At 46.7% G+C, this 26,089-nt stretch overlaps 1 protein-coding gene across 3 annotated transcripts in view; it reads left to right on the plus strand.

Moving 5' to 3' along the window:
- ZNF516 (zinc finger protein 516) overlaps nt 1-23,570 on the plus strand; it is a 135,744-nt gene extending 112,174 nt beyond the window's left edge. For 2 of the 3 annotated variants that reach the window (XM_030810255.1, XM_030810256.1), the window contains exons 3-6: nt 1,734-3,182; nt 10,245-10,349; nt 11,221-11,288; nt 19,184-23,570. In XM_030810255.1, coding sequence (XP_030666115.1) covers nt 1,734-3,182; nt 10,245-10,349; nt 11,221-11,288; nt 19,184-19,243 — 1,682 coding nt within the window. In that variant the 3' untranslated portion in view covers nt 19,244-23,570. The remainder of the gene's footprint in view (nt 1-1,733; nt 3,183-10,244; nt 10,350-11,220; nt 11,289-19,183) is intronic. The other variant, XM_030810257.1, reaches the window with a different exon arrangement.
- The last annotated feature ends 2,519 nt before the right edge of the window (nt 23,571-26,089 follow it).

Consider the following 26,089-nt stretch of genomic DNA (forward strand, 5'->3'; position numbering starts at 1 on the left):
CTGGGACTTCAGGCGTGTGCCACCATGCCTGGCTAATTTTTGCATTTTTAGCAGAGACCGGGTTTCACGATGTTGGCCAGGCTGGTCTTGAACTCCTGACCTCAGGTGACCCGCCCGCCTTGGCCCCCCATAGTGCTGGGATTGCAGGCATGAGCCACTGTGTCCAGCCTTGACTTTATTTAAATATTAGCCTTTAGGAGCCAGTAGGAGCTGGATAGGTTTTTCTTCCTTTGTCTCATCTCCTCATCAATTCTGCTGATCAGCCCTTAACTGCTGACATTTTTTTTACATGGACATACCCTTTAACATTGTGTATGAATTGCACATTAACTGCCCACTAATTGAAAACCAGCATTTGTTACTGTGTCCCTCAGATCCGGGCAAGTGCCTTCAGTGACAGGCGCTGCCTCACCCTGATGAAGAACCCCTTGGAATAGATTTGTTACCAGTTTGATGGGATTCCTAAGTGTTAGCTCCAAATATATACTTAGAACATTTTAAAGGAACATTCTGAGTTAGCAGATCCCTCCATTCTACTGAATGTTAAAAATCTCTGAAAATCTTATTGGAAAACCAAGAACATGGGGCTTTGTCGTAAGTGGACGTCCACTGAGACGTGCCTGTAAGAGACTGCAGATGGCAGCTGGGTGGTAAAGAATCCTGTGTTTTGTAGTTCAGAGAGTTTTAAGATATCCGGAAACATCTGTACTCCTGCCCAGTTTTGATGTCTAGATTTACATAAACCCAAGGCCATAAATGCAAAACATAAAACCGAATTTTTGTTAATCCTTGTCGTGTCCACTTGCAGTACAGTCTCTTCTGACTTTGGAAAAGCCTTAAAACCTCCGAGCCCAGCCCACACCTCGGCTGTGTTTCTCCCTGTCACACGCGTTCCTTAGGCAAAGTGGGAGGGTTCTGACTACACCATCTCTCCCCACCGCAGAGTTCATCCCAGACCCTGGCTCAGACACACACCCTGTCAAGGCCCGACCACGAGGGGTGCAGAGCTTGAGAGGCGGAACCCCGGGCTCAGTTCTCCTGGGCAGCCGGCAGGTGGCGGCATGGAGGTGGATAGCGTGGCTGCCCTTTGCCCACCGGCCTCTGGGGACCTTGGGGCGTCACGGTTTTGGGCTTGAGAACTGGACCTCACAGGAGAGATGCATAGGGAGGGAGCCCCATGGCTGAGGCAGAAGATGGTCGGTAGCCCCAGTGGTTTCGGAGGCAGACACTGGGGTCCTTTGGACGGAGTAAGCTGTTGCCCAAGCCTGCTTCTGTGACTGCGGGCTCCACCCAGCTTCTCTGGTCTTCTTACCCTGCAATGAATGATTGTGAAGATTCCACAAGAGTCCTAAATGTAGAGTTCCTCAAAAGTCATACAAACCTTATACTGCTGTGAACAATTAATTTTTTCCCTGAGTTTTAGTATACCAGTCACCCTCTGTTAACTAAGGACAGCGTCGTTCCATGTAACTGGATACACCACTGCTATTGTATTTCTTCCCTGTGATCTTTCGGGTCATTTACATTGAGAAAAGAAGCCCTGCTCGACTCAGCCCCTTCTGTTCTTGTCTGGGTGGCTCCTCAGGGACTTTCTAAGAGCCACCCACACTCAAGGGTGGCTTGTCCTGCTGAAGCCAGATGGCTTGGAACATGGTGTAGCTGTATGCGCCCTGCGTCTTGCTGTGTTCTGATGAGAAATGGTAACTTCCCGTTTTATATTTTGCCTCCTCTAGGGGGACAGCCGCGCCGCTGCTGCTTTTCCGAAGAGGTGACTTCAACTGAGCTCTCCAATGGAGACCAGAGTCACAAGCTGGGAGATAACGCCTCGGAAAGAGACACCGGCGAGTCCAAGGCGGGGATCGCTGCTTCTGTGTCCATACTTGAAAACAGTAGCAGAGAGACTTCTAGAAGGCAAGAGCAGCACAGATTTTCTATGGACTTAAAGATGCCAGCATTTCACCCCAAGCAGGAGGTGCCCGGCCCTGGTGATGATGTGGAGTTCCCTTCCAGTACGGGAGCGGAGGGCCAGATGGGTCACCCTGCAGAAAAGCTGTCCGATTTGCACAACAAGGAACCCTGTGGGGGAGGGAAGCGGGCGCTGGCCCCAGACCTCATGCCGCTAGATTTAAGTGCGAGGTCGACGCGGGATGACCCCAGCAATAAGGAGACGGCCTCCTCCCTGCAGGCGGCTTTAGTTGTTCACCCGTGTCCTTACTGCAGCCACAAGACCTACTACCCCGAGGTCCTGTGGATGCACAAACGCATCTGGCACCGCGTCAGCTGCAACTCCGTGGCTCCCCCGTGGATTCAGCCCAACGGTTACAAAAGCATCAGAAGCAATTTGGTTTTCCTTTCCCGGAGCGGACGCACGGGCCCCCCGCCCGCCCTCGGTGGCAAAGAATGCCAGCCTTTGCTCCTTGCTCGGTTCACCCGCACTCAGGTGCCAGGGGGGATGCCGGGGCCCAAAAGTGGCTCTTCTCCCCTGGGAGTGGTCACAAAAGCCGCTAGCATGCCTAAGAATAAGGAGAGCCATTCCGGAGGTCCCTGCGCTCTATGGGCGCCTGGCCCCGACGGGTATCGACAGACCAAACCTTGTCACGGCCAGGAGCCACATGGCGCGGCCGCACAGGGGCCCCCGGCCAAGCCCAGGCAGGAGGCTAGCTCCAAACCGGTGCCTGCCCCGGGTGGCGGGGGCTTCAGCAGGAGCGCCACCCCCACGCCCACCGTCATCACCCGGGCTGGCGCGCAGCCCTCGGCGAACAGCAAGCCTGTGGAGAAGTTTGGGGTCTCCCCAGCGGGGGCTGGCTTTGCCCCCACAAATAAGCACAGTGCCCCGGACTCCCTGAAAGCCAAATTCAGCCCTCAGTCTCAGGGTCCACCTCCTGCAAAGGGCGAAGGGGGCGCTCCTCCTCTACCTCCCCACGAGCCCTCCTCGAAGGCGGCCCAGGAGCTGAGGACTCTGGCCACCTGTGCTGCGGGGTCCAGGGGCGACGCGGCCTTGCAGGCCCAGCCTGGCGTGGCTGGGGCACCCCCCGTCCTACACTCCATCAAACAGGAGCCAGTGGCCGAGGGGCATGAGAAGCGCCTGGACATCCTCAACATCTTTAAGACGTACATTCCAAAGGACTTTGCGACCCTCTACCAGGGATGGGGTGTCAGCGGCCCTGGGCTGGAGCACAGAGGTAAGATGTGCGGGCACCCTCTTCCCCGGGCCACATGTGACCTCCAGAGCCACCCCTGGAAGGCCAGGGCTGCTGCCCACCTGCCTGTCCACGGCCTCTGAGGACAGAGCCAGCTGGCCCGTCCCACTGCTGAGCTGAGAGCCGCTCCCTTGCCCTAGCCCAGGAGCACAGCAGATGGGAACAGCTCTCCCAGGCTCCACATTCTGCCCTGCCGGGGAATGCCTGCCTGGGGTTGGTGGCCCTCTGCACGTTGGCCCTGGGAGGAGGTCGCAAGCCCTGCACGGCTTCCTTCCTGCTGAGAGGACGTTTCCTCCACACTGACATTCCGCAGGAGCAGGCAGACGTGATTGCACTTCACGTGTCTGTCATTTTAAACACAATCCGTAGATGTTCGTTGTCCTGTCTCTCAAAAGACAAGAATATTCATTTAATGTGATTTTTTATTTTTATTCATCTGTAATTAAAGAAACACCTAATTAGTCCTCTAGTATTAGTAAGCAAAGCTTTGCAGAGGATCGATGTACCATATAAAGTCTGGAGAATGGGATTTGTGCAAAAATTCCTGAAAAAAAAATACTTGGAAAGGGTTATCTTCGCTTCTCCCTCTGCCTTAGTATTGCCATCGATAGTAACACTGAGAAGGAATTGCTGGCTTTCCTCCTGCTCCTCCGGTGCACGCACTGGAACATAAATTGAAAGTCACTCTCACTTAACGTCCAGAACACGAAGAAACCTAAGTTCTGTTAAAAACCAAACCAAAACAAAGTCTCTCAGTTCATTACCTGGGAAGTCCTAACCATTCTTTGATAGAATTGTTCATCGTGGCTGGGCATGGTGGCTCACGCCTGTAATCCAGGTACTTTGGGAGGCCGAGGTGGGTGGATCATGAGGTCAGGAGTTCAAGACCAGCCTGGGCAACATAGTGAGCGACACCATCTCTACCAAAAACACAAAAATTAGCCGGGCATGGTGGTGTGCACCTGTAATCCCAGCTACTTGGGAGGCTGAGGCAGGAGAATTGCTTGAACCCAGGAGGCGGAGGTTGCAGTGAGTGGAGATCGCGCCACTGCACCCCAGCCTGGGTGACAGAGTGAGACTCCATCTCAAAAAAAAAAAAAAAAACGTTGTAAGCCTGCGGTTTCTTAAAGTGTGGTTACCATTAGAACCTCTCAGCTCCAGGGCTGCAAAGTCCAGGCAGCTGGCAGGACTGTCAGGGGCGTGGTTCCGGGTTTGGGAGATACCAGCAGAGAGCCTCCCCGAATCCACCGTTGGACAATGTCTCAGTGGGTGCTGGGGTCACCTGCCGAGCTCTTGGCTTAGGCCAGGGATTCAGAGCCTGCCTAGATCCGTGGCCCGCCGGGGCTGTCTTGGCATGAGGGATGCTCACCCAAGGTGTTTTCCAGTAGGAGACATCACAGGCCTGCTGCCCCTCTTACAGATTTGCCAGCAAAGGCCTTACTCCAGCCAACCTTGTTACATTCCTGCTTTGAAGAGCCCGCTGAGCGCTTGTAAACTTTTTAGGATGAGGCCGAGGCCCGGACACCCGAGGGTCTTGTGATGTGTGTTGGGCTGAGGTGTGACTCGGGAGTGGGGTCCCTGAGGCGTGGTCTTAGATTCTCACCTCTTCTCCCCGCCCGTGTGCTCTGGGTGGACGGTGTAACCTGAGGAGGCTGTCGTGGGTGGGAGGCGCGGCGCAGTGCCGTGTGGATTGATGGTTTGACTTTTTCCACGTTCAGTTAAAGTGAGTGAGTTCCGTCAGCCTCAGCAGGGTTTCCCAGTCACATAGATTATTTGCGGCTAAGTGGAAAACAAGTTTGTTGGTGGCCTTTTGACGTGATGCCAGCCTCACTTCTGGAGATGTGGGTTTTTTTGGAACCCAAAGCAGAGAAGGCCGAGTGGTGAGGACTGTTGTGGATGCTGGGTGTTCCCGGCCGCACCTTACCTGCTGTGTCCTTCCCCTGGTGGCCGCCTCCCAGCAGAGCAAGGGGGGTTTGACGCCCACTTAATCCACCGGACTCGTAATTTAACTAATCATGCGCTCACAGCCTGCACGCACGCTAAGTTCTAAACCTGCCAGCTTACACCTGGAAAGTGGCGTCCCCAGTTTTTAAAGGCCTTTGAGCTGCCCTGTGGGTGGCATAGTTGCTGTTCCTAAGAAAGTAGAAGTGAGTTTTAAGGTAAGGTTTTGAAATTTTAGATGATAGAATTTGAAGTCCAAAATAGTCTGAAGTATTTTCCCTTTTGTTACAGACATTTTAAAAAATAAATTGTTCTAAGGCCTTTTTTTTTTTTTGAGAGAGGTTAAATATTCATCTTTCATATGGGAAAAATACTAGTCATAAAGAACATGTGCTCATCTTGGGTTATTTATTCTTCTAATGTACACATTGAGACAGTGTGTGAGTCAGCAAATTTACGGTTACTAAGTGTACTCTCAGTTGGGTTTCTTCAGGGAAGTGCTCTCACCTTTTTGGTCTTAAAATACACCTGTTAGTAGGTGCATTATTAGGATCCTGGCTTCCCAGGTATAGAGTACCTGAGGTCAGCCTGTCTAGATACTCGGTCAGTGCACCTGAGAAGTGCTCAGCATCTCCAGATGGGACGCCTCCAGTGAGGGGGCTCGGCACCTCCTGGGCCCCTAGCTTTGGTGAACTTCCCTTGCCTATAGGTCTCTGTGTTGAAGCCGTCAGAACAAGCTGAGAGCTCTTCTATGTCATAGTCCTTTAAGGCTTCAGACAGTTCCCTCTTGCCTTTCCTGGACCCAGCATCCCTGTTCTGCATCCATCCTCTACCTGGTCTCTTGGGCCTACCCATCTATCCTTTACCTGGTCTCCGGGACCTTCTGTATCCATCCTCTACCTGGTCTTTGGGGCCTTCCCATCCATCCTCTACCTGGTCTCTGGGACCTTCTGCGTCCATCCTCTGCCTGGTCTCCAGGACCCTCTGTGTCCATCCTCTCCCTGGTCCCCAGGACCCTCTGTGTCCATCCTCTCCCTGGTCCCCAGGACCCTCTGTGTCCATCCTCTCCCTGGTCCCCAGGACCCTCTGTCCATCCTCTCCCTGGTTCCCAGGACCTTCTGCGTCCATCCTCTACCTGGTCCCCAGGACCTTCTGTGTCCATCCTCTACCTGATCTCCAGGACCTGCGTCCATCTTTTGCCTGGTATCCAGGGCTTTCCCTGTCCGTCCTCTACCTGGTCTCCGGGACCTACCCATCCATCCTCTGCCTGGTCTCTAGGGCCTTCACGTCCACTCTCTTAACTGGTCTCTGGGGCCTTCTGTGTCCATTCTTCTACCTGGTCTCCAGGGCCTTTCCTGTCCACTCTCTACCTGGTGTCTACGACCTTCACATCCATCCTCTACTTGGTCTCTGGGACCTTCCGCATTTCCTTTCTCCTTACTTGAATGTTTGTTTTTGACGTCCTTAAAGTGTTGTAGCCAGAAGGAAACCCAGCAGTCTTGATGTGGTCAGACTATTGGAAAGGTGAACAGAACACTCATGTTTCCTGTTACAGAGACTGACTTGATTTCTGTTACCGCAGCCCAGGAAATCTGTGCAGCCTGGATTCCCTTTTTTGAGTGTTACTGAATACTGGGGTAACTACACTTTCTTAGGGCTTTTTTCTTCCTCTTGTTTCTGTTCAGCTGTTTCTTTTTTGTGGCGTACGTGTAGCTGATTTTTGAGTCATGAGTCTAGAATCTTCTTTCATTCCTCCCTTGGTCACACTGGTCTTTTTGATGTGTCTTATTATACAAGGGTATCTGTGCTTTCTGGTCTTCTCTCCTCACCCCATGTGTTTGTTACGTGTCTGCTAGGCGGGTGTCGTCTGCAGCTCTAAAGATCACAACTTCCCTGTGTGTGGTCGTTGATTACCCCTATTGCTGTAGCATCATTTTGTAGTTTGGGGAGGTAGAAATACGCAGAGGAGAATGGTCTCAGAGAATAGGAAATCATCTCACGTGTACATGCAATAGTTGTGGGTGCTAGAAGTGTGATTCAAGTGATTTTGCAGTGGACGTGTTCCATTTATACAGAGAACATTTCTATTGGAGGATGCCTCTAAGACAGGTTTTATTTAGAAGTTAGGAAACGGGAGTCTCAGAGACTTCCCCACCCCCCACATGTGTTTGGGTGATGTTTCTGTAGATATGGAGAGTCTAAAAACTCTACCCAAACAAGAAGGAAAGAACCATTGCTGCCTCCCTTAGGGGCTCCCTGACCGTTAAAGAAGAAAAACCCCCTGCATCTTCTGTAATCATTGTACAGTGTGACTACCAAGTTTGTAAACATGCAGGAATAGAACATAAATGACTTATTGCTACAACAGTAATAAAATAATACGTGATCTGTGTTTTCAGGCCTTATGGCCAGCCTAAATGATCTGATACTATGAATCTTAGAATAAAATTTGAAGCTAATAAAATAATTCCAGATAAAATAGATGGTATTTCTTATTGGGACTTAAAAAAAGTCATTTATACCAAGGAGGCCTTCATATTATGGTGATGAAAGCTTTGTGCTTCCTTGCAGTTTGATCTCTCTTTGTAGAATCCTTTTCATCTCCTCTTTCTCTATGGATAGCACAGCTCTGCATAGTGACACGCAACGTAGCAGGGCTGGGTGTCCCTCTCTGAAGTTGGCCAGGCCTTTTTCTTTGACTGTTAAGTCCACTTTCCAGACACAACTTGAATTTCTAGGTGAGAACATTTGAGCTGTGTGCTCACCAGGTGGTCTTCAGTTCAAATGAAGTTTATAACCTTTGTGATTAACTCGGAATGTTGTAGCTTGGGCATAATATTATTGGCCATAAGGGCAGGTGCCCTGTCTTTAAAAAGTAAAGAGAAAGTGATATGGTGAAATGCGGGGGAAAATCATATGTGTGCGTGCACTTGTGAGCGTGTGTGCCTGCATGAGTGTGTGTGCACGCGTGCTCATGCACCCTTAATTCAAGGAAATAAGCACGGATGAGTGGGAGGGCTATCCACGTTTTCTCTGTTGCTCATTTGGATAGGAAATAGCTACAATAATTACTTGAAAAAAGAATAATGACCTAGTTTTTGAAAGTTGTGAATGTTAGACACAGATGACATTGCATGTCATCATCATTAGTCAGTATTGTGTGTAGGCGTGGTCAGATTCCACCTGTAGAAGCTGTCTAGATGGTACCTGGGAAAATCCAGACAACCAGAGTATTCAGAAATTCATTTCATAGGAGCTCCACTGGGTGGTGTTTCTAATGCAAATGAATGGGGGAACAAAATAGCTTTAAAAATCTCTTTTCTTTTTGTCCTTTCCTTCCTTTGCTTTACTTCCTTCTTTTCTTTCTCCCCTTCTCTTTCCCTCCCTCCCTTTTCTCCTCTCCTGTCTCCCCTCCTTTCCCCTCCCTTCCTCTCCCCTCCCCTCCCCTCCCCTCTTCTTCTCTTCTCTTCTCTTCTGTTCTTTTTCTTTTTCCTCTTTTCTTTCTTTCATTTAAGACAGAGTCTCACTCTGTCACCTAGGCTAGAGTGCAGTGGTGTGACCTCAACTCACTGCAGCCTTGACCTCCTGAGCTCAAGTGATCCTCCCGCCTCAGCCTCCTGAGTAGCTGGAACCAAAGGCATGCACCACTCACCTGGATAGCTTTTACATTTTTAGCAGAGATGAGGTCTCTCACTCTGTTGCCCAGGCTGGTCTTGAACTCCTGGGCTCAGATGATCCTCCCGCTTTGGCCTCTCAAAGTGCTGGAATTACAGGCGTGAGCCACCGCACCAGGCCCCTGTTAACTTGAGCGTTGGTTGAAATGTTTCTTCTTACTCCTTTTGTGTACGTAAGGCAATGGGAATATTGAGTAGTCGATGGCTAAGTTGTTAAATTTCTCTGATTCATGTTAATGATCTGTCATATAAGAAATTTGACAAGATGGGCCTCACAGTTCATGCATTTCTTATTTCCATAAACATGATCTATAGTGTAAACATGATTTTATGTTTTTAGTATTGAGCTACTCTGAATTAGGGTAAGAGAAACAATATTGAAGGTTTGTTTTCAACCAGTGTGACCAAGGTGCCTTTTGTCATTCTCTTCATTTGCTGTTCACACTCAGGTGTCAGCCTTTCGATACATAAAAACTCAGCTGCATAAAGCAGCTTTTTAAAAAATTAGTGTGACAGGTGTAACTTTTTCTAGTTATTACTTCTGGTTTTTTTTTTTCCTACTGAGTTGAGTTACTATTGTGTGTAACTGTGACTCTCTCAGCCAGAGAAATTTCTTTGGAGATGCCAGCACATAGAAAACAAGCCTTTTCTTCAGAGAGAAAAGGTGTGCAGACAAATAAACCCTCTCTGCATCCCTTTCTAATCAAAGTCGTGTGGCTTTTTGGATCAGAAGGAGACACAAAGCCCGGCCTTTGAGTGCAGGGATGTGGCATGATCTTTGGGGAGAAGGTGGGACTTGGGGACTTCCCCCCTTGCTGATGGCCAGCAGATGCACACACCTTGGGGGCCTGCTGCCTGGTGCTTGCAGGTGTCCCCTCCCTTCTGCTGGGGGCCAGGGCCTCAGAGCCACCCAGGCAGGCAGGAGAGAGGGCCAGAGGCGGGGCCACCCTGTGGCCGCACTCACTCTGTGTGGGTCTCCCAGGATCGCGGCCGGGTCACGGCGGGCTCTGGTCCTGCTCACTTCCTATTTTCCATGAGCCTCGTCTCTGTCACGCCGGTGTCACTCTGATTTGCCGGATGTGCCGCTTGACAGAGCCGGGCTGATGGCTGTGCCCAGCCTGCAGATGCTCGGAGCTGCACAGCCCAACGTGCAGCCTGGCGGGCGCCTCCTGTCCCTGGGAGTGGTTTTTAATTCACTGTAATTTATGCATCCTTGCAGTCCTGAGAGTGCCTGGCCTGTCAGCAGAGCTGAGATGAAGGCTGACAGTTGTCACCAGGGCCTGAAGGGAGCCTCACATGATGACACATTAGACAGACTAATGATGTTTTCCTCTCGCTTCCCCCTCGCTCTCCTGCCTCCTCACCTCCACGCCAACCCCACCATGGCCCTGCCACCGCCACTGCCACTACCACCACCTCGTCACCGCAGGGACACTCCGGACGCAGGCCCGGCCAGGAGAGTTCGTCTGCATCGAGTGCGGAAAGAGCTTCCACCAGCCCGGCCACCTCAGGGCCCACATGCGGGCACACTCAGGTATCGCCCTCCCGCCCCGCTATCCCCAAGGGGAGCAGAGGAAGAGGGGTCTCTTCTGTCAGTGGCTTGACTGTCCGCAGCCAGGGAGGTACTGAGATTTCAGCCCCTACCAGGCGGCGGGGGGCCTGCCATCTGCCTCCGGGATTGTATACCGGCCACCCCCACTCCACACCTGAAATGGGTTTTTTTGGTATCCATGTGTCATGTGGTTTAATTTGAGATAAGCCTGTTTGCAAATGTTCCATTTTAATTAGAGAGTAACTGACTCCTCAGAAATGAATATGCTAATGAATGGCATTGCTACCAGCACACATTTAATCAAAGCACCCTTTTAGCACAGCCTAGGCTTGGTTTTGTGTCCTCACTGGCACCGACTGGACTCTGTGGGATACACCCGGGCCCGTTTGGACTGCGCAGGAGGTACTGCAAAATCCCTCAGCCCTTATGTAGAGAGCTTGCACCCGATCAGGCTGGAAACTGTCAGGACGGCGCAGGGGCATTAGAGAGACAGGGAGACGGGGTTCTGTATCAGGAGTGTGAAGGAGGCACACAGAAGCTGGTCTGATGCAAGATGACACAGGCCAAATGGTAAGTAATGCAAGAAGAGGGTCCCTTACACACACACCGATAATTAATGTTGTCAGTGATCGCTTTCTTCCGCAGCGAGGTCTGAATTAAAAAGGGCAGTGGCCCCGGGCAGCCGTTATCACAGTCTCTTACTGTAAGTGTTACGGTAAATTGGTATTTTCCAGCCACAGGCTAGGCGCTGGTGTCTTTTTTTGTGAAAGTACTTAGTCTGTAATGGACTCATTTAATGTGCACGTCCTGAAGCTCACACGCTCATCTGTTAACAAACCCCTTGTTCCCACAGTGGTGTTTGAGTCCGATGGACCCCGGGGTTCTGAAGTTCACACCACCTCCGCAGACGCCCCCAAACAAGTAGGTCTCATGATGAACTGGATGTCTGGGTTTCGATGTGGTAGCTGGGAAAGGTGCACCACGATGCTCATCGCCAAAGCATGACCTCCTTTTTGTTTTTTTCACTCGATGTGTAAATAATCGTATATGCTTTGACTTGGAACCTGACCCTTCGGGGCCGTCTGCGGGCAGTCCCCGCACAGAGGTCCTCCCAGCCGGGTGGTGCAGGGTCTAGATGCACACAGCTGGTTGTTGGTTGTATTGGGGAGGAGGAAGTTGGGACAGAATGGCGGTGACTGCAAACACTAGAAACTCACTTTTTCCAAGATGGTTTTGGTTATGAGTTTGCTTGAGAACAAATGATGGTTAACCTCCTTGAAGAACATTATTTTTGTGTTATTCCATAAGAAAAGTTTCATGTCCAGCGTGGTGTCTCGCGGCTTTGCGCTTTGTGTCTCTGCATTACGAACACGACTGGCATGGCCAGAGTGCCTGAAAGTAGCTGTATGCCTGTGCCTGTGATGCACCTTACCATCCAGGTGTGACTTGTGTACATACACAACTCAGTATACACTGAGTGTGCGGGACCCTGGCATTAGCACGCGGTTCTGAGTCCAGCCCACAGCGGGTCTCTTGCATTCTCTCGGGCTGAGAGTATGTATTTTCATTGCTCTCCCATTTTGCCCTCCCGGAGGACGTCACACCCGTGTCGCACAAGCATTCTCTAAATAACATTCTGGCTTTCTCCAAAGACAAACTCTCCCCTTTGTCATTGAGGAAAGAGTTTCTTTGCCATGAGAGTCAAGCCCTGTCTGGGTGGTCGAATTCAGTTTGTGTCCCCTGCCCTGAAATATCTCATTGTCTGTGGGATTCCTGGTTGCTGGTGAGGATGAGGGCAATTAAGACCTCCAAGGGATCTCAAGACTCAGTATGATCTAGTGAGATCTTAAAAGAAACTGGAAAATCATTCTAGTTTATTTCTAGAGGAAAAAGATAAGAGGCATGAAATGGCTTCACCAAGGGCCCACTGCTAATTAGTGATTGAGCTGGGCTGGATGTAGAATTGACATTACTTGATTAGGGATTTGGGTTTTTTTTTTTTTTTTTTTTTTTGCCTTGTTAGAATTTCTGTGTGTTGTTAAAAGCCCTTGCTTCATGTATTGTTGACAAAAAGCCTTGCCATTTGTTACAGGTCTTAAATAATTAGCTTCTGCCTTTCTTAATAAAACCCACAGTTACCCAATACTATGACAGCTTATGAAATAAATAAAACATCTTGCTGAAAATGGAATGAAAAGATTTCCAAATGCATGACCTCCACTGCAGTTAGGAAGCATCATCCTTTTTAACAGAAATAAAACCCTCTTGCCACAAACAGTCACCGTGATGTGTTTGTGGGATGTAGTAACAGCAAGGTCATGCCGTAACTGAGAATTGCAAGTTGATGTTACAGCTGGAGTGAGTCCCAAGTGTTCCTGCTTACACAGGTGACCCGTTCAACCCACCAAAGACCTGGCTTTTGGGTAGGAATGTTTGACAGGGGCGGGAAGCCAGGCCAGGCGGATCTAGGAACAAGTTGGTGAGATTCTTCAGGAATGCATGTCAGTTTATTTGCTGCCTATTAATTCTACCTAAGCCTCTTGGAAAAACTCTTGTCCCAGGGAGAAATGGGAGATCAAAAAGCAAATCATTTAGACTGTATCTTAAGTAATTTTTGTGTTACTTATTGGTTATGCTGGGAGTTTATAATAATTGTTACTCATTCTTGATTCTGATATAGAAAAGATGTACTTACATCATTCTCTTTGTCTCTCTAGACTAAAATGTTATTTTATACTTCATACTAACTAACCTCTTAGTTTCAAGTTTACAGTAACTCAATATTGTGGTCTGAGTGAATGTGGCTTTCAGACTTAGCCTGTGTATTAACTTTTGGTGTGAAGATCTCAGTGGGTCAGCTTTCCTTTCATTCATAGGACTGTGGCGGTTCAGGCCTTGGCATTAAAACTGAGCTAGATTTGTATGCGTCTCCTGCTGTGGCAGCTGGTTTGTTAAATTCCGTATCTGAGATCATGGCCTCTGATAGTACTTTTTGTCTTTCATTACATTTAAAGTAGCTTTTGGTGATTTATCACTGAATGCTCTGGTTCTCTAAGGAAATTCCATTTTCCTTAACGTACTTTGGAACTATCAGCATTCCCATAGAGATTTGCTGGGGAGGATAATTGCAAAACACATCAGTAATAGGTAGAGGTTTAAATCCTAGGGTTCTTTGTTCTTGTCCTGTAATTCTCATTGTTTACAGAAATCACAATAGCTGTGTTAAATTTAGGATACCTTATAGATTTATAGAAAAACATTCTATAGTTATGTATGTCTAGAATGTGATTCATACTTACCAGCCATGTTCTTTTTCATGGTTAGAGTGCTTTACTAACATTCATTAATATTTAAATCAGATTCTTTTCCTTTGGGCTTTAGATGCTAGGGATCATGGCTGTGTTTTTTTTGGATCATGCAACACTGTGTATTCACGCAGAAATTATTTGATGTGCCACTTAAAGTCAATGGACTTTTATAGATATACATAATAGATGCTAAATTATTTAATTGAAACGGTATTTGGAAATTCCATTTTATAATAATTTATTCACTTATTAACAATATTTACTGACCACCCACTGTGTGCCAGGCCTGTGCAGGATACTGGGGAGACAAGATAACCATTTTTCCTGCTTCTCTGGTTCAAAAGGTGCATGGGTGGCTTAGACAGGAAATAGGGCAGAGCAGGGCAGCGCTGTGACGTGGGAAGGGTCCTGTCATTGAGGCTGGAGGTGCTTGGAAGACTATGGAGGGGCGGAGGGATGGGCGTCCCTAAAGAGCTCAGCCCGTGGAAGGCCCGGAGTGGAGGAACACATTCCACTGGAGGAGCTGGGTGGGGGTCAGCTCAGGGAGGGAGAGCTGGAGTGGGTGGGTGGAGGCTCGGGACTGGGGTCTAGAGAGCACCAGGTCTCCTTGCTGAGACTCATGAATTTCTTCCCCAGGGGGATAGAGAGCCCTAGGCAGGGCTGACACCGTCAGAGTTGTACCTTGAGAAGAATGAGCAGGTCACACGCCACTGACAGTGGGCTTAGTGGTTCCCGGTGGCAGGAGCAGCTCTTTTGGAGGTGCTTAGCTTGATCCCAGCGAGAGGCAAGGTGGTCTGAGCTGGCATGGGGCTGGAGAGAGCGGGTAGATTTGAGGGACTAGAACAGAGGGATTGGGTGTGGAAAATGAGGGACAGGAGGGAATCATGTTGACCCAGGTCTGGCTTCAGGCAGCTGGCCCCAGGGACGATCCATTCCCCTGAGGCTGGAAGGAGGAGCAGGATAAAACATTTCCAGATAGAATTCAAGGTAAGTTTGAGAGCTTCGTGGAAACCCAGGTAGGAATGTCCAATAGGCAGGTGAAGATACAGGTTTACAGTGGAGAGAAAAAATCCTGGCAGAGACTATACCTAATAGCTATCAACATTTAAGTTCATTCAAGGCCAGACAGTTCTACTCGGAGAGACTGAGATAATATAATCTATTGGGTTATTGAGTAGAGGCTTTAACTTTGATCCTCCACCATAGACATATAATGTAACCTAAGTTTCCTTTAATGGTGCTTATTTTGTATACTTGCTGTGGAAATCAAGTTAGAACATACACCACAGAGCACACATTCAGTGTGACCTCTTGTCATTTATTCTAAAAATAAGCAATTTTCCTTAATAACTGGAGGAAACTCACATACTTGGAGAGCATTTCTGTGGTGAGCACACATGTGAACACGTCTACACACATACTTATGCCCGTGTAGACAGATGGCTGTCATTGATAAGCCGGTTAGTAGATTTTGCTTATGAACTCAGTTTGATGGCATGTTTTCTTTAGTTGGTGTCTTGTGGCTTTGTCGGAACCTGCCAGCGTGCTTCTCTTTGTTTTGTTTGGTTTAAGAGACTTGTCGTTAATTATTCATTAAAGAGAGGATGCAGGAAAACCGTGAGTTGGAGAAAAGTATTGTCAAGATAGGCATAGTTACCTCGTTCGCTACATTCTGTTCAAAAGCCCTCCGGTTGGTAGACAGACATTGTTGGTTTTTGTAGAACAACTGCCCTTACTTTGTCCTATTAATATTTGAATATTCTATACTGGAAAATTCTGAGAAATCACGATATACCGTCTATCTCAGCGAAACAATTCAACAGGCACGAGGGCCAGGTAAATCTGCTGAAATTGATTTAATTCACCGTAGGTCAGAATCAAGAATAAATAATTAAATTAAAGTCGGTTTAATTCATCAGCACACACCTGAAGCTTGAGGAGAAATAAAGTAGTTTCCCCTTTCGTGGTGACCCTAGCAGCAGTCTTTTTCAGCACACGCGCTGTTTAAGCCTCTTCCGTGTTATATACACATACTTTTAAGACTGTAGAGGAGGTCGTGAAAAGCAGATAGTCAAGCAGCCATTTCTTTCTGAACACCTTCCTTTGGTAGGCGGTAAGGGTGGAAAGGATGCCTGGAGCCTTGGAAGGCAGAGATGGAGGATACATAACAGGGCTCCCCGTAGGCTGCGGATGCTCACAGCACGCACCTCTAGGCATCTCACTCTTTTGCCTCGATCGTAGACAAGCTAGAAGATGGTGAGAGGGTCCGGTCCCTGGGCCTCAGGAGCCCAGCTTTGAGGGCATCCGCCCTTGTGGGTGATTCTTCCAGCCCATTGGTAGCACCGGTGCTTGTCCTTGGTGTTTTTACTGTGTCTTGGATTAAGATGGTTCCAATATCAAGGACCGCTGATCCTCCAAATCAAATTCTAAATGAGGAGAAGAGCTCATGCCTGTTGTCGTTTAAAAGATGCTTGGTCATCCGTTAACACAACTGAATAAATGTTTAATTTCTAGTAATCATTAGCATTCATCATTAGAAAGAACACTTTTTGAAAACAATGTGTTGAAATCTGGGTGTTTTGTCCTGCGGATGTTAGAGGAAAAACTAGGAAGTTTCTTTAGTGTTGCAGAGAAACTGATTTTTTTTGTTACATTGTTGTTAAACATTAGAAATTAAAATGATTTTTGAAACCAAGAAAAATTATTCCCCCCGACCTCATGGTTTTGGGATTTATTAGAAGACCAGAATGTCTGCTGAAATATGAAATCTGGTGTTTTGATTTGTTTGGGTTCCTTGCCAGAATTTAAAGACTATGATTAATAGTTTATTTCTTATTATTCTAAATGTTATTTTAAAATGGTTAAGCTGGATAAATAATTCCATTAATCAAAATAACAGGAAATGAAAAAATAAATGGCGACCTAATTTGTCTCATTTTTAGCTGTGGCTATTATAATGCAAATGATGGAGAAATCACGTAGGTTGGTACATTTGAATATATGCATAATCTATTTTCAGTATCACTTTTAGAGTCTCAGCATCACAGATCAGAGTTTGAAATTCAGCTCATTTGCTTAAGCTTTTCTTATTTATTAAACCAAACAAGCATCTTAAAACACATTTTCCATTTTCTCTAAATATATAATATGCTACCAAAAATCATGGATTAGACTTGGCGACTTACCCAAAATCACCCCAGTCACATAGCCCTTGTTTACTTACGGCTTGTTGGGTAAAGGTTTTAGTCAATAAAGTATTGTGCATAATTGGTCCTCAGGCACTTAGCATTGCCTGCGTGGCTGACCGCAAGCCCTGTTTATAGGCTGACCTCCCTCTGAAGGCTGAGCGGTGCCCCCTGTGTCCTGGGGCATGGCGGGATTTTTGTGTGCAGGCCATCGATCCACACCCACCACTACATACACATTTCCCTGCCTTACTAAAAGAAAGAAAGAAAGTAGACCTCGTAAAGTTCCAGTAGTCAATATCCATCCCCAGAACACTGAAATACCTTCAAGAAAGATAGTATTTCTTTCAGCATTACTGAAAAGCCCACAATTCACAGCTGCAACAAAGAAAAGCGAAATCTTCTGAAGGCAGGCTTCTCATTTTTTGACTGCTCTTTCCCTCACAGGAGGACAAGGCGATGTGGACGTGCTCAAAAGATTACAGTGTGTCCACTTAATTTGAATATTTCTCTGCCTCCTTTCTTCCATGTTTTATTCACTTCTTAAAAATGCTGTAGGGCTGCTTTATTGAATAATAACATGGTGGCCTCCAGTGAATCAATAACTTAAAACAACTCTCTTAAAAAATGAGGTATTGGAACACATCCCTTCAGTTACGAAGAGAAAATGGGCATCTCTGCATCTGGATTTGTGAACACAGTTTAACCACCTAGTTGTTTGGCTTATCCCGACTTTGCAGTGCTTCCAAAATAAATATTGTTAAAGCCTTCTGAGCCCTGTAATGTAAAACATGAGCCCTTCATGGACGGAGGGCCATCTTCCTGTTGCCTCTGGAACAGTCCATTGATGCCTAACCCCCAGTGCAAGTCTGTGACTTCCGGTCCAAAAGAAGAGCTGGTCCAAAAGATGTGCCCTGGGGGTGCTGTCCATGTGAAATCTAGGCACACACAGCACCCGTGTTCATAGGCATCCCCTGCCCACCTCTTACGGTCCCTGACGTCTCTGTTCGCTATGCAGAGACAGTCAAGGCCAAACGCCCAATAGCTGACTGTAACTCCCAGTTTTCTTTGGTAAACATGAAGACCATTTTCCTTCCCGAATGTATTTGGAATTGGTTCTCAGTGAGCCCTGTTGATGATGAATATTTCCCATCAGAACCTCAGAGATCTCTTCACGGCCTGACGTTGCTGTACAAAAATGTAAAACAATCTTTCTCCGTTTACTGCAGGAAATTCGCCATCTACTTAGGGAAGTTTTATCACTTCTCTCATTCCGTTACTGTTTCCTACATTTCAAATAAACTGCTGTCTCCACCACTGCGCCCACCCCCTAACCCCTCATAAACTTTTGTCCAGTGTCTTTCTGACTTCCACTACATGTCAACTGGTAGATGTCACGAACCCAGAGCCAGCTGTAAGTAGGAGTTTTCTGGAACTATTAACTAAAGAAAAGCCCTTAATTCATTATGTCAACCAGACCTTCCCCCACTCTGCCATTATTTCTGGGGTTCCTATAGGTATAACTGGAAACAGTTAGAATTTTACATGAGTCCCTTAGTTTATGCATGTTAATTTCCGCTGGTCAGTTTCACTTCATCAAGATTTTAGCTGAAGGTTAATGCAGTTAAGTAAGATTAATCTGGCCATACTGTTTTTGTCCTCAGATTGTAAACGCTATTGTTCAAACAGGGATGCTTCAAATGTCATTGGAGAGCATTCTCTGAAAGCTGTGGATGCCCATTTATGCTTGGTTTTCTCTTGCAATTCACTTTAGAATACCCCTTCCCTTTTTCCAACTTGATAATTGTTTATGGAAATGGGTGAAAACGCTCTGAAGTTCTGACAGACCTATGTGAGAGCCGTGCTTTTCTTCTTGTTTGACCCCAAATTCAGCCTTGTTTTGGAACTACCACTCACTTGTAAATCTGCTTTGTACTATGTACAGTTTTACAATCTGGCCTCCTCCTCACCTTGCCAACTTGTAACCTTCTCTCCAGAGCTGCCTCAGACCTCATCATCTGCCATTCTTACATGTGAAACCATTAGAGAAGTCGAATGATCCTTTCTGAATCACAGTGGAAATGATTCGTTTTCAAGCCACCTCTCTTTAAGGCAGCAAGGCAAATTTAAAATACTTGATGCTCATTTTATGAAATGAGTTACAGCTCAGGTCAGGGGGTCTTTGCCTACTTGGTTGGCTTGCTTTGTGAAGGTCATTGTTTGTGTTCTTGGATGTTGATTAGAAAATTAATAGGAAAAATGCATTTAGAAACCAAAAGGCAGAAATGAGCTTTTCTCCTGTTCTTTCCTTTTTCTCACCCAGGGGAGAGACCATTCTAACACAGGTACCGTCCAGACAGTGCCTCTCAGAAAGGGAACCTAAAGGCGTGTTTCCGACGCACCCCAGGTCCCCGTAACGGCCATTAGCAGTACCCTCATGATGTCCCAGCAGCCTCCCACCTGTGACCTGGCCGCTCCACGGAAGAACAGCCGGGGAACTCCTGAGCAGACACCTCACATCCCGAGCCGCTGCGCTGGAGTGGAAACTGAAGGCAGATGCCTCTCCTTGTTAAACGTTCAGAAATAAATGAAGATGTTATATTCTAGAAATACATGTAGATACTATATACGCATTTCCGTGCTCATGGTCCATAGTCCCATATTTTCTTATAATCAACAGTAGTACTGGCAGGCACAGTAGGGGCACAAGGCATCTATCTTATTCAAGACAAGTTTGAGACACTGGAAAAAAAGATACTTGTTGTGTGTGTTGGACAGAGTGGCGAGGCTGAGCGCTGTCACAGGGGCCTCCCATGTTAAGAGGGACTGTGATGATGTCAGAACAAGCCGTGGTGGATTTGAGGTTGATCGAGTATTAATACTACTGCCTCTCCTTGTCTTAGTGGGTATTTAAAATAGTAAATAAGAGAGAGGAAGGAGGTGACGTTCAGGTGCTGTGGGAAGCAGGCTTGGCAGAGGGGCATGATGATGAGACCCTCATTATTCCCTGGTTCCATCGCACTCCTCCCTGGGGCCATGTGCCTGTTCCATTCTTTCCACCATTTGAACTGAGCGAATCCGGCAAAGGAGACACGTCTGTGGGAATGCGTAGATTCTGCCTCGGAAGAGAGCTAGTGGAACACTAAGAAAAGCAGGCTTCTTGTTTATTCTCAGGACCTTTTTGTAACAGGGCTACATTCTGCAAACTGCTTACAAAGGAAGACTATACGTCTTAACAAATTATTTAGCCACTGAGTCCTCCCGATTCAGACCTGTTTTAGTAATGGCAGAAGAATCTCTGAGCAGGTTCAGGGGCCCTAGATGACTAGGGTGCCGAGCTCTGGCATCTTCTGTCCCCACTCTGCCTCCCCGCCCCTTCCCTGAGCCACCCCAGCCGTGGGTGTCTTTTCTCCCTGGGCCTGGTGACCTCCACAGGATGAGTGACTTTGTTCATAAAGGGTGGGGATCACCAGCCCCTTGGGTGGGGGACGGCTTTATATACCTCTTCCTCAGTAATGCAAATGCGAGTTTTTGTGGTGGGGGTTAAGGCCCATAACAAAGGATCTTAAACCATGCAGTGTACGCAATTGAAATTGTATTCCACAGATATAAATATTTTCTTTTCCCATTGCCGTGACACTATGTGTGATGGTAATATTTCTGAGAGTTTCAGATTTTTGCACATATGATTTTATGCATTATCAAAAGTTACTGCTGCCTTGAATGAAAATGTTCTGTGAAATTTTTTGCAAAAGCTTTACTAGGTTTTTTTTTAATTGTGAAATTTTGTAAAGGCAGGAAACGGATTAAAACGAGCATGCTAAATATATTTTTCAAAAAAGCAATAATTTTACATGTACAGAAATTATCCTAACCTTTAATACTGGTGAGAGCAACAGTTTACTTAATACAGTAATGGATTAGTGCAGTTTTTGTAGACAGTGGGCTTCTGATACAAAGTCTTGTTTAAACACAGACACACACACACACACACACACACACACACACACACACACACACACACCCTAAAGTGTGGGTTTCCTGTTCTAATGATTTGTTGAATATTATTATTATTATTATATTATTATTATTATTGTTATTGTTATTAGTTAATGTTTGGTTCTGGATTCTACTTGTTACTGAGTTTAAATTACTTGACGGTTCAGGTTACTTTGCAACACTTTCAAACAATGCAATGTAACTGGCTAGCTTATATATATATATATATATATATATATATTTTTTTTTTTTTTTTTACTTATTTTTTTCTGATATTCTTACACCAGATATGTACGAAAATGATCTGTCCTGTTGGTGTAATTAGGAATGTCCATGCAGATACAGTTAAGCAGCTGTAATTGACTGTTCTGTAAAGTTATTTTGAGCAAAGTTGTGGAGACACATTCCTCTGTCCACCTAAGAAATCAGAAGCCTCTTCTGTTGATTTATGTTTAATCATTTCAGTAGTTTCCCCACAGTGATCATTTCTGCATTTTCTGGCTTTTGTTTTCTTGGCTGAAAGTGAATGGTGACTGTTAGGAATGTCAGGGACTAGTGACCCAGTCCTGTTTCTCTGTGTTTTAGTTATTAAAAAGAAATTCTGTACCCAAAGTGACACGAAAGTGTAGTCTACATCTTTACTGTTTCGGAAGCGGTATGGAAAAGTGCAGTTGGCCTTTGGAGCTGGAAGTGTCTTGCTGGCGTCTCCATCCTGGAGACTGGTGGGGAGTGGGCTGGCGCTGGGGCCCTGCCGGCCGCGTGCTGGATCCTTCCTGGCTTGCAGGAGAGCAGGCGTGGAGGACAGTCAGCTTGCGGGGCCGCGCAGGGTGCACAGAGTGCAGGAGGAAGGTTTTCACCCAGTTAAACAGACTGGGGGGGCCCCCCGAGAACACCATCCCCTGAGGCCAGCTGTGGGCAGGCCTGGATGTGTGGTCCCTTCCTTCTACCCATCATCAGTATTGTATTGGTTTGTTAATTTGTTGATGTCAGTTTGGTCATAGTATTTAATATGATTTGTGTTTTCTTATTTATTTAGCCACTGTTTGATTCCCTTTTTTTGCCGAATGGTAATTTCTGCATGATACACTTCTGTACGTTGTCTTCTGACTGTTACAGACTTTCTACTACCTCTCCCGATCTGCTGTTTCCTTGTTTCTTAACAGGATTTTTTACAGTGTTGCGTCTAATGTAACTTAGACAATAAAGGGTTTGGTTGTCTACACTGCAGCTTCTCGGTGTCTCTCCCCTGCTTTCCGCTCGCTGCTTCCCGATCTGCCCCTGCTGGGGCCTGGCTGCACCCTGGCCTGCCTTACCGCACTCTCCTGTTTCCCGCTCATATCTCTTCCTCGTTTTTGCATTCAAATAACACACAGCTAATGAGCTTCTAAAAATCTTTCAGGTTGTTCCCTTGTATTCCTTAATTTGAAGAATGAATATTTAAATTCTCTCAAAAGTCAGATATTGAGGATCTTCTCTGGGAAATTGGCCACTGTACCTGCCCACCTTTCTGCCCGGCTCCTGGAAGGTCTTATTGTCATCTTAGACGGACAGATTTCATTCTCAGCACCATACAGATTTGGCTTCAAAGCCAGGTGAATTTTGCCTTTGAGGCTCTGAAAAGTATTAAACGTTTTAAGAGGTCCCCCAATATTTATTTATTTTTTAAACCAAGAAAGACACTGGTTCCCTCAAAAGCAGGTGCTTCAGGAAGTAGCAGTTGGGAGTTGCATACAGTTACTTCGTCAGAGAAAGGAGCGCCCAGTATAACAGGCCACCGCCCCTGATCCGGCCGCTGTGCACAGGTCGCTGAGGGTGCGAGAACACCTCTGCAGGGGCTCTGGCACATGTGGCTTTCATCATCTCACACTCCTTCAGGCTGCAGGGTTGAGTGCAGAAAGGGCAAGCTTCATCTCCATGGTGCCTCTCCAGGGTGGCAACTCTGGTCAGCCTCTGCTCTTTGGACAGAGAGATAGGGTGTAGGTTATGGGGTCAGTAGGGATGCTTTCTGGATCAAAGAAGGTGCAGTGCTTAGTCTGTTGTGTGGAAGAGGGCACCTCCTGGGCTTTCGTGGCTGGAGACTGTCTACCAACATTCCTTCCTTCAAACTAGACAAACCCTCCTCTGCCACCCCCAACAAATTCTCAGAGGTTTCCAAGCTGTAGAAGAAGGAAGGAAGGAAGGAAGGAAGGACGGCATTCACATAGCTTTACTTTCCACTTCAAAATGTCTTAAGTAGCATATGTTGTTTTACTGCTTTTAACTTTGGTGAGTTCTAATTTCAGAACGTTTTGTTCACTGAGCAAAAATAGATGAAACAACCACAGGCCAGGACTTCAAGTGAGGAGGACGCCTTTGTTTGCCGTGGTTGGTGGGAGCACACGCTGGAGCCCGGTAACAGGCCTGTGGGAAGTGACCCAGGGCCACCCGCCCAGGGGAAAATGTTCATTCTTCATCAGCTTTGCTAATTCTACTTTGAGGCAGTAAAATGCAAAAGACCATAGAATTTGTATTTCCTTTTTTAAAATACAATTTATAACATTATATTTTGTACTCTTTATATTAGAATTTGTAACTAGATTGATGTATTTAACTCTATTTCTGAAAAAGTAATTCAATGTTTTAGTTGTGTGATAAAAATATTTAGATAAAACGTATTCATTCTATTGGAATTTGAAATAAATAAAAACATCTTGGAGTTCTGAGATTTGTAAGACATTTTTCCCCAATTTCAGAGGGTGTCTTCAATCATTTGACAGCCCGCTTTGATCTGTGGTTATTTATTTTTGTTGGCTGAACATAAACCAAAGTGTTAATGCTCTTTATTTATAGAAGAGTTTTAGGATGATTCACAAGATCGTTCATCTGAAAAGATGCCCAGATGGCCTGAGTTTTTTTTTTTTTTTTTTTCAACTCTTTTGTGGACTCGAGGACATACACTTTTTTAATGGAAGATGCTGTGTTTTTCTCAATTTTTTTTCACAGCACACATGTTATTTCCCCACTGAATACACCCACTGTTCTTACCCTTGCACTGTCACCCATACAGGACGTACAGGGATGGACGCAGAAGGAATTCTGACTCAGCCACACCTGGAGGAAATTATTGTGTCAAAGATGTGGGGACACAGAGGGGCTGGCACTGTGGTTTGCAGTGGTTTACTGATGAGACAGCGAAAACGAGACAGGACCATCAGATGCAATAAAGATTCTAATTTAAAAAGATAAAATGTGTTTTTAAATTAAAAGATATAACTGTGTCTCTACTGGCTGAAGAAAGAACGGACTAGGTAAGTCCCCGAATGTGGCTTTCCAGATGTGGCAGGAAATGGAACTCTGAACAGCACTGGGCGTCCTTCCCCCCACCCGAGCCTCTAGCCCTGGGTGCACCACTCTGCGGTGAAAATGCTGTTTTGGAAGGCCTCTGACACTCCAAAAGGCCCTTAGATCAAGTGCAGACGTTGTCTAACTCAGCTGAGGTTTATGCCTCGCTGTTGAGAACCTCCTTCCTCTTGGATGGCTGGTTCTTCTGAGAAGGGCTTGCACGCGAAACGAAGTGGCAACACCAAAGTCCTTAATAGGTAGCTGACATTGAAGTGAAGGGCTAAGAACACTTGTGTTAGGAGAAAACAAAATCCTGGCCTACATCTCTCTGTGTCACCTGACATGGTCAGTTCCCCTGGGAACACAGCTTACTGGTGTTCCTATAGCCACAAGTAACCAAGCTCCTTCCCCCCAGAAAGCAGTTTTACATCCTCCTTTATCCGCCTCCTGATCACCCAGCAGTGAGGGCGCGCCATCTACCCTGGCTGCTCTGGACGTCTTGCTGGGTGGGAAATGGGTGGAAGGCAGTGGTGCGGGGTCTCCGTGTCTGCAATTTGTCCATGTCGTGCTAGGTGCACAAGCTGGGTATCATGGCGCCCCCCCACCCCCAACAATGTAAAACCTTACCACGAATGGATACATTCATCGCAGCACCTGCATGTTCCCTTCCTTAGCTGTTTGAAAACAGTGGTGCATTTCTAATGTGTGTTATTAATGTTCTCAATCTTAGTTGTTAAAAGATACTGTAAATTACAGAAAGAAAATGCTAGATGCCCTGGTCTTTACCAGCGTGACACGTTCTTGGGATGTCCGATTTTGTCACTGTCTGCTGAGGCGCAGGGGCTTAGGATGGCTTTAAGGAAGGGGAACTTCCTTAGGAATCTGGAGTAGGTGACAGTCACACATCCCTCTGTGTGATTTCTTTATGGGTAGGAACGGTGTAGCAAAACAATCACAATGAGAATGCTGTGTTAGTCCTTCCAGGCTGCTGTCACAAAATACCTAAGACTGGGCAATTTTTAAGCAACATAGGTTTTGCTCACAGTCCTGGAGGCTGGGACATTCATGATCAATGTGGCAGTAGGTTGCGTGTCTGGGGAGAGCTTTTCACTTCATAGATGGAGCCTTCTTGCTGTGTCCTCATGGAGTAAGAGGCGAACAAGCCCTCTCGGGTCTCTTTGATGAGCGCCCTGATGCTACCCCGGAGAGCTCTGCCCTCGTGACCCTGATCACCTCCCGAAGACCCCACCTGTTTATGCCAACACCTCCCGAAGACCCCACCTGTTTATGCCAACACATCGGGTGTCAGGTTTCAACGTATGAAATTCGGTGGGAACACAGACATTCAAACAATAGCAAATGCTGTCTCCTTTTTTCATTTTTCAACTGAGGAAGATGTGGAGATTCCCATTCCAAGCCCTTGGGTGGGTTATCTCATCTGCCAAGAATAAATTCTTCATTGCCAACAGTTTCAAGTTACAAAGGGCAAGAGGACAGGGGACTCCATCTTGCCTTTTTATGTGCCCAGATTTGTCCATGGGAGACCAGTATTCAGGTCACAAGCATGTGATCCACTTGACTTCATACATCAATCTCCTTATGTCCTGCTCATCCATTCTGTAAGAGTGGCATTGGTGGACCAGAATGTTCCCAGGACAGGGTTACGGAGTCTAAAGGGAGGGTTTAAGACAGACTTCGCAAAATTAGATGAACCGCTGTGAAATACTTGGAGGTCTGGCATGGGTATTTTGCATTGTAAAACTGTCGATGTGTGGTGGAAGGAATAGGCTGATGCTGCCTCAACATAAAACGTCACCTGTAGGTTAGGCTGTGCAGGAGCAGATGACTCGCCCTGACCCTGCGTCCTAGCAGAAGCTTGACATTCATTTTTAAGGAATACAATATTAGA

This window comes from Nomascus leucogenys, chromosome 4 (genome assembly GCF_006542625.1).
Source record: "Nomascus leucogenys isolate Asia chromosome 4, Asia_NLE_v1, whole genome shotgun sequence".
NCBI lineage: Eukaryota > Metazoa > Chordata > Mammalia > Primates > Hylobatidae > Nomascus > Nomascus leucogenys.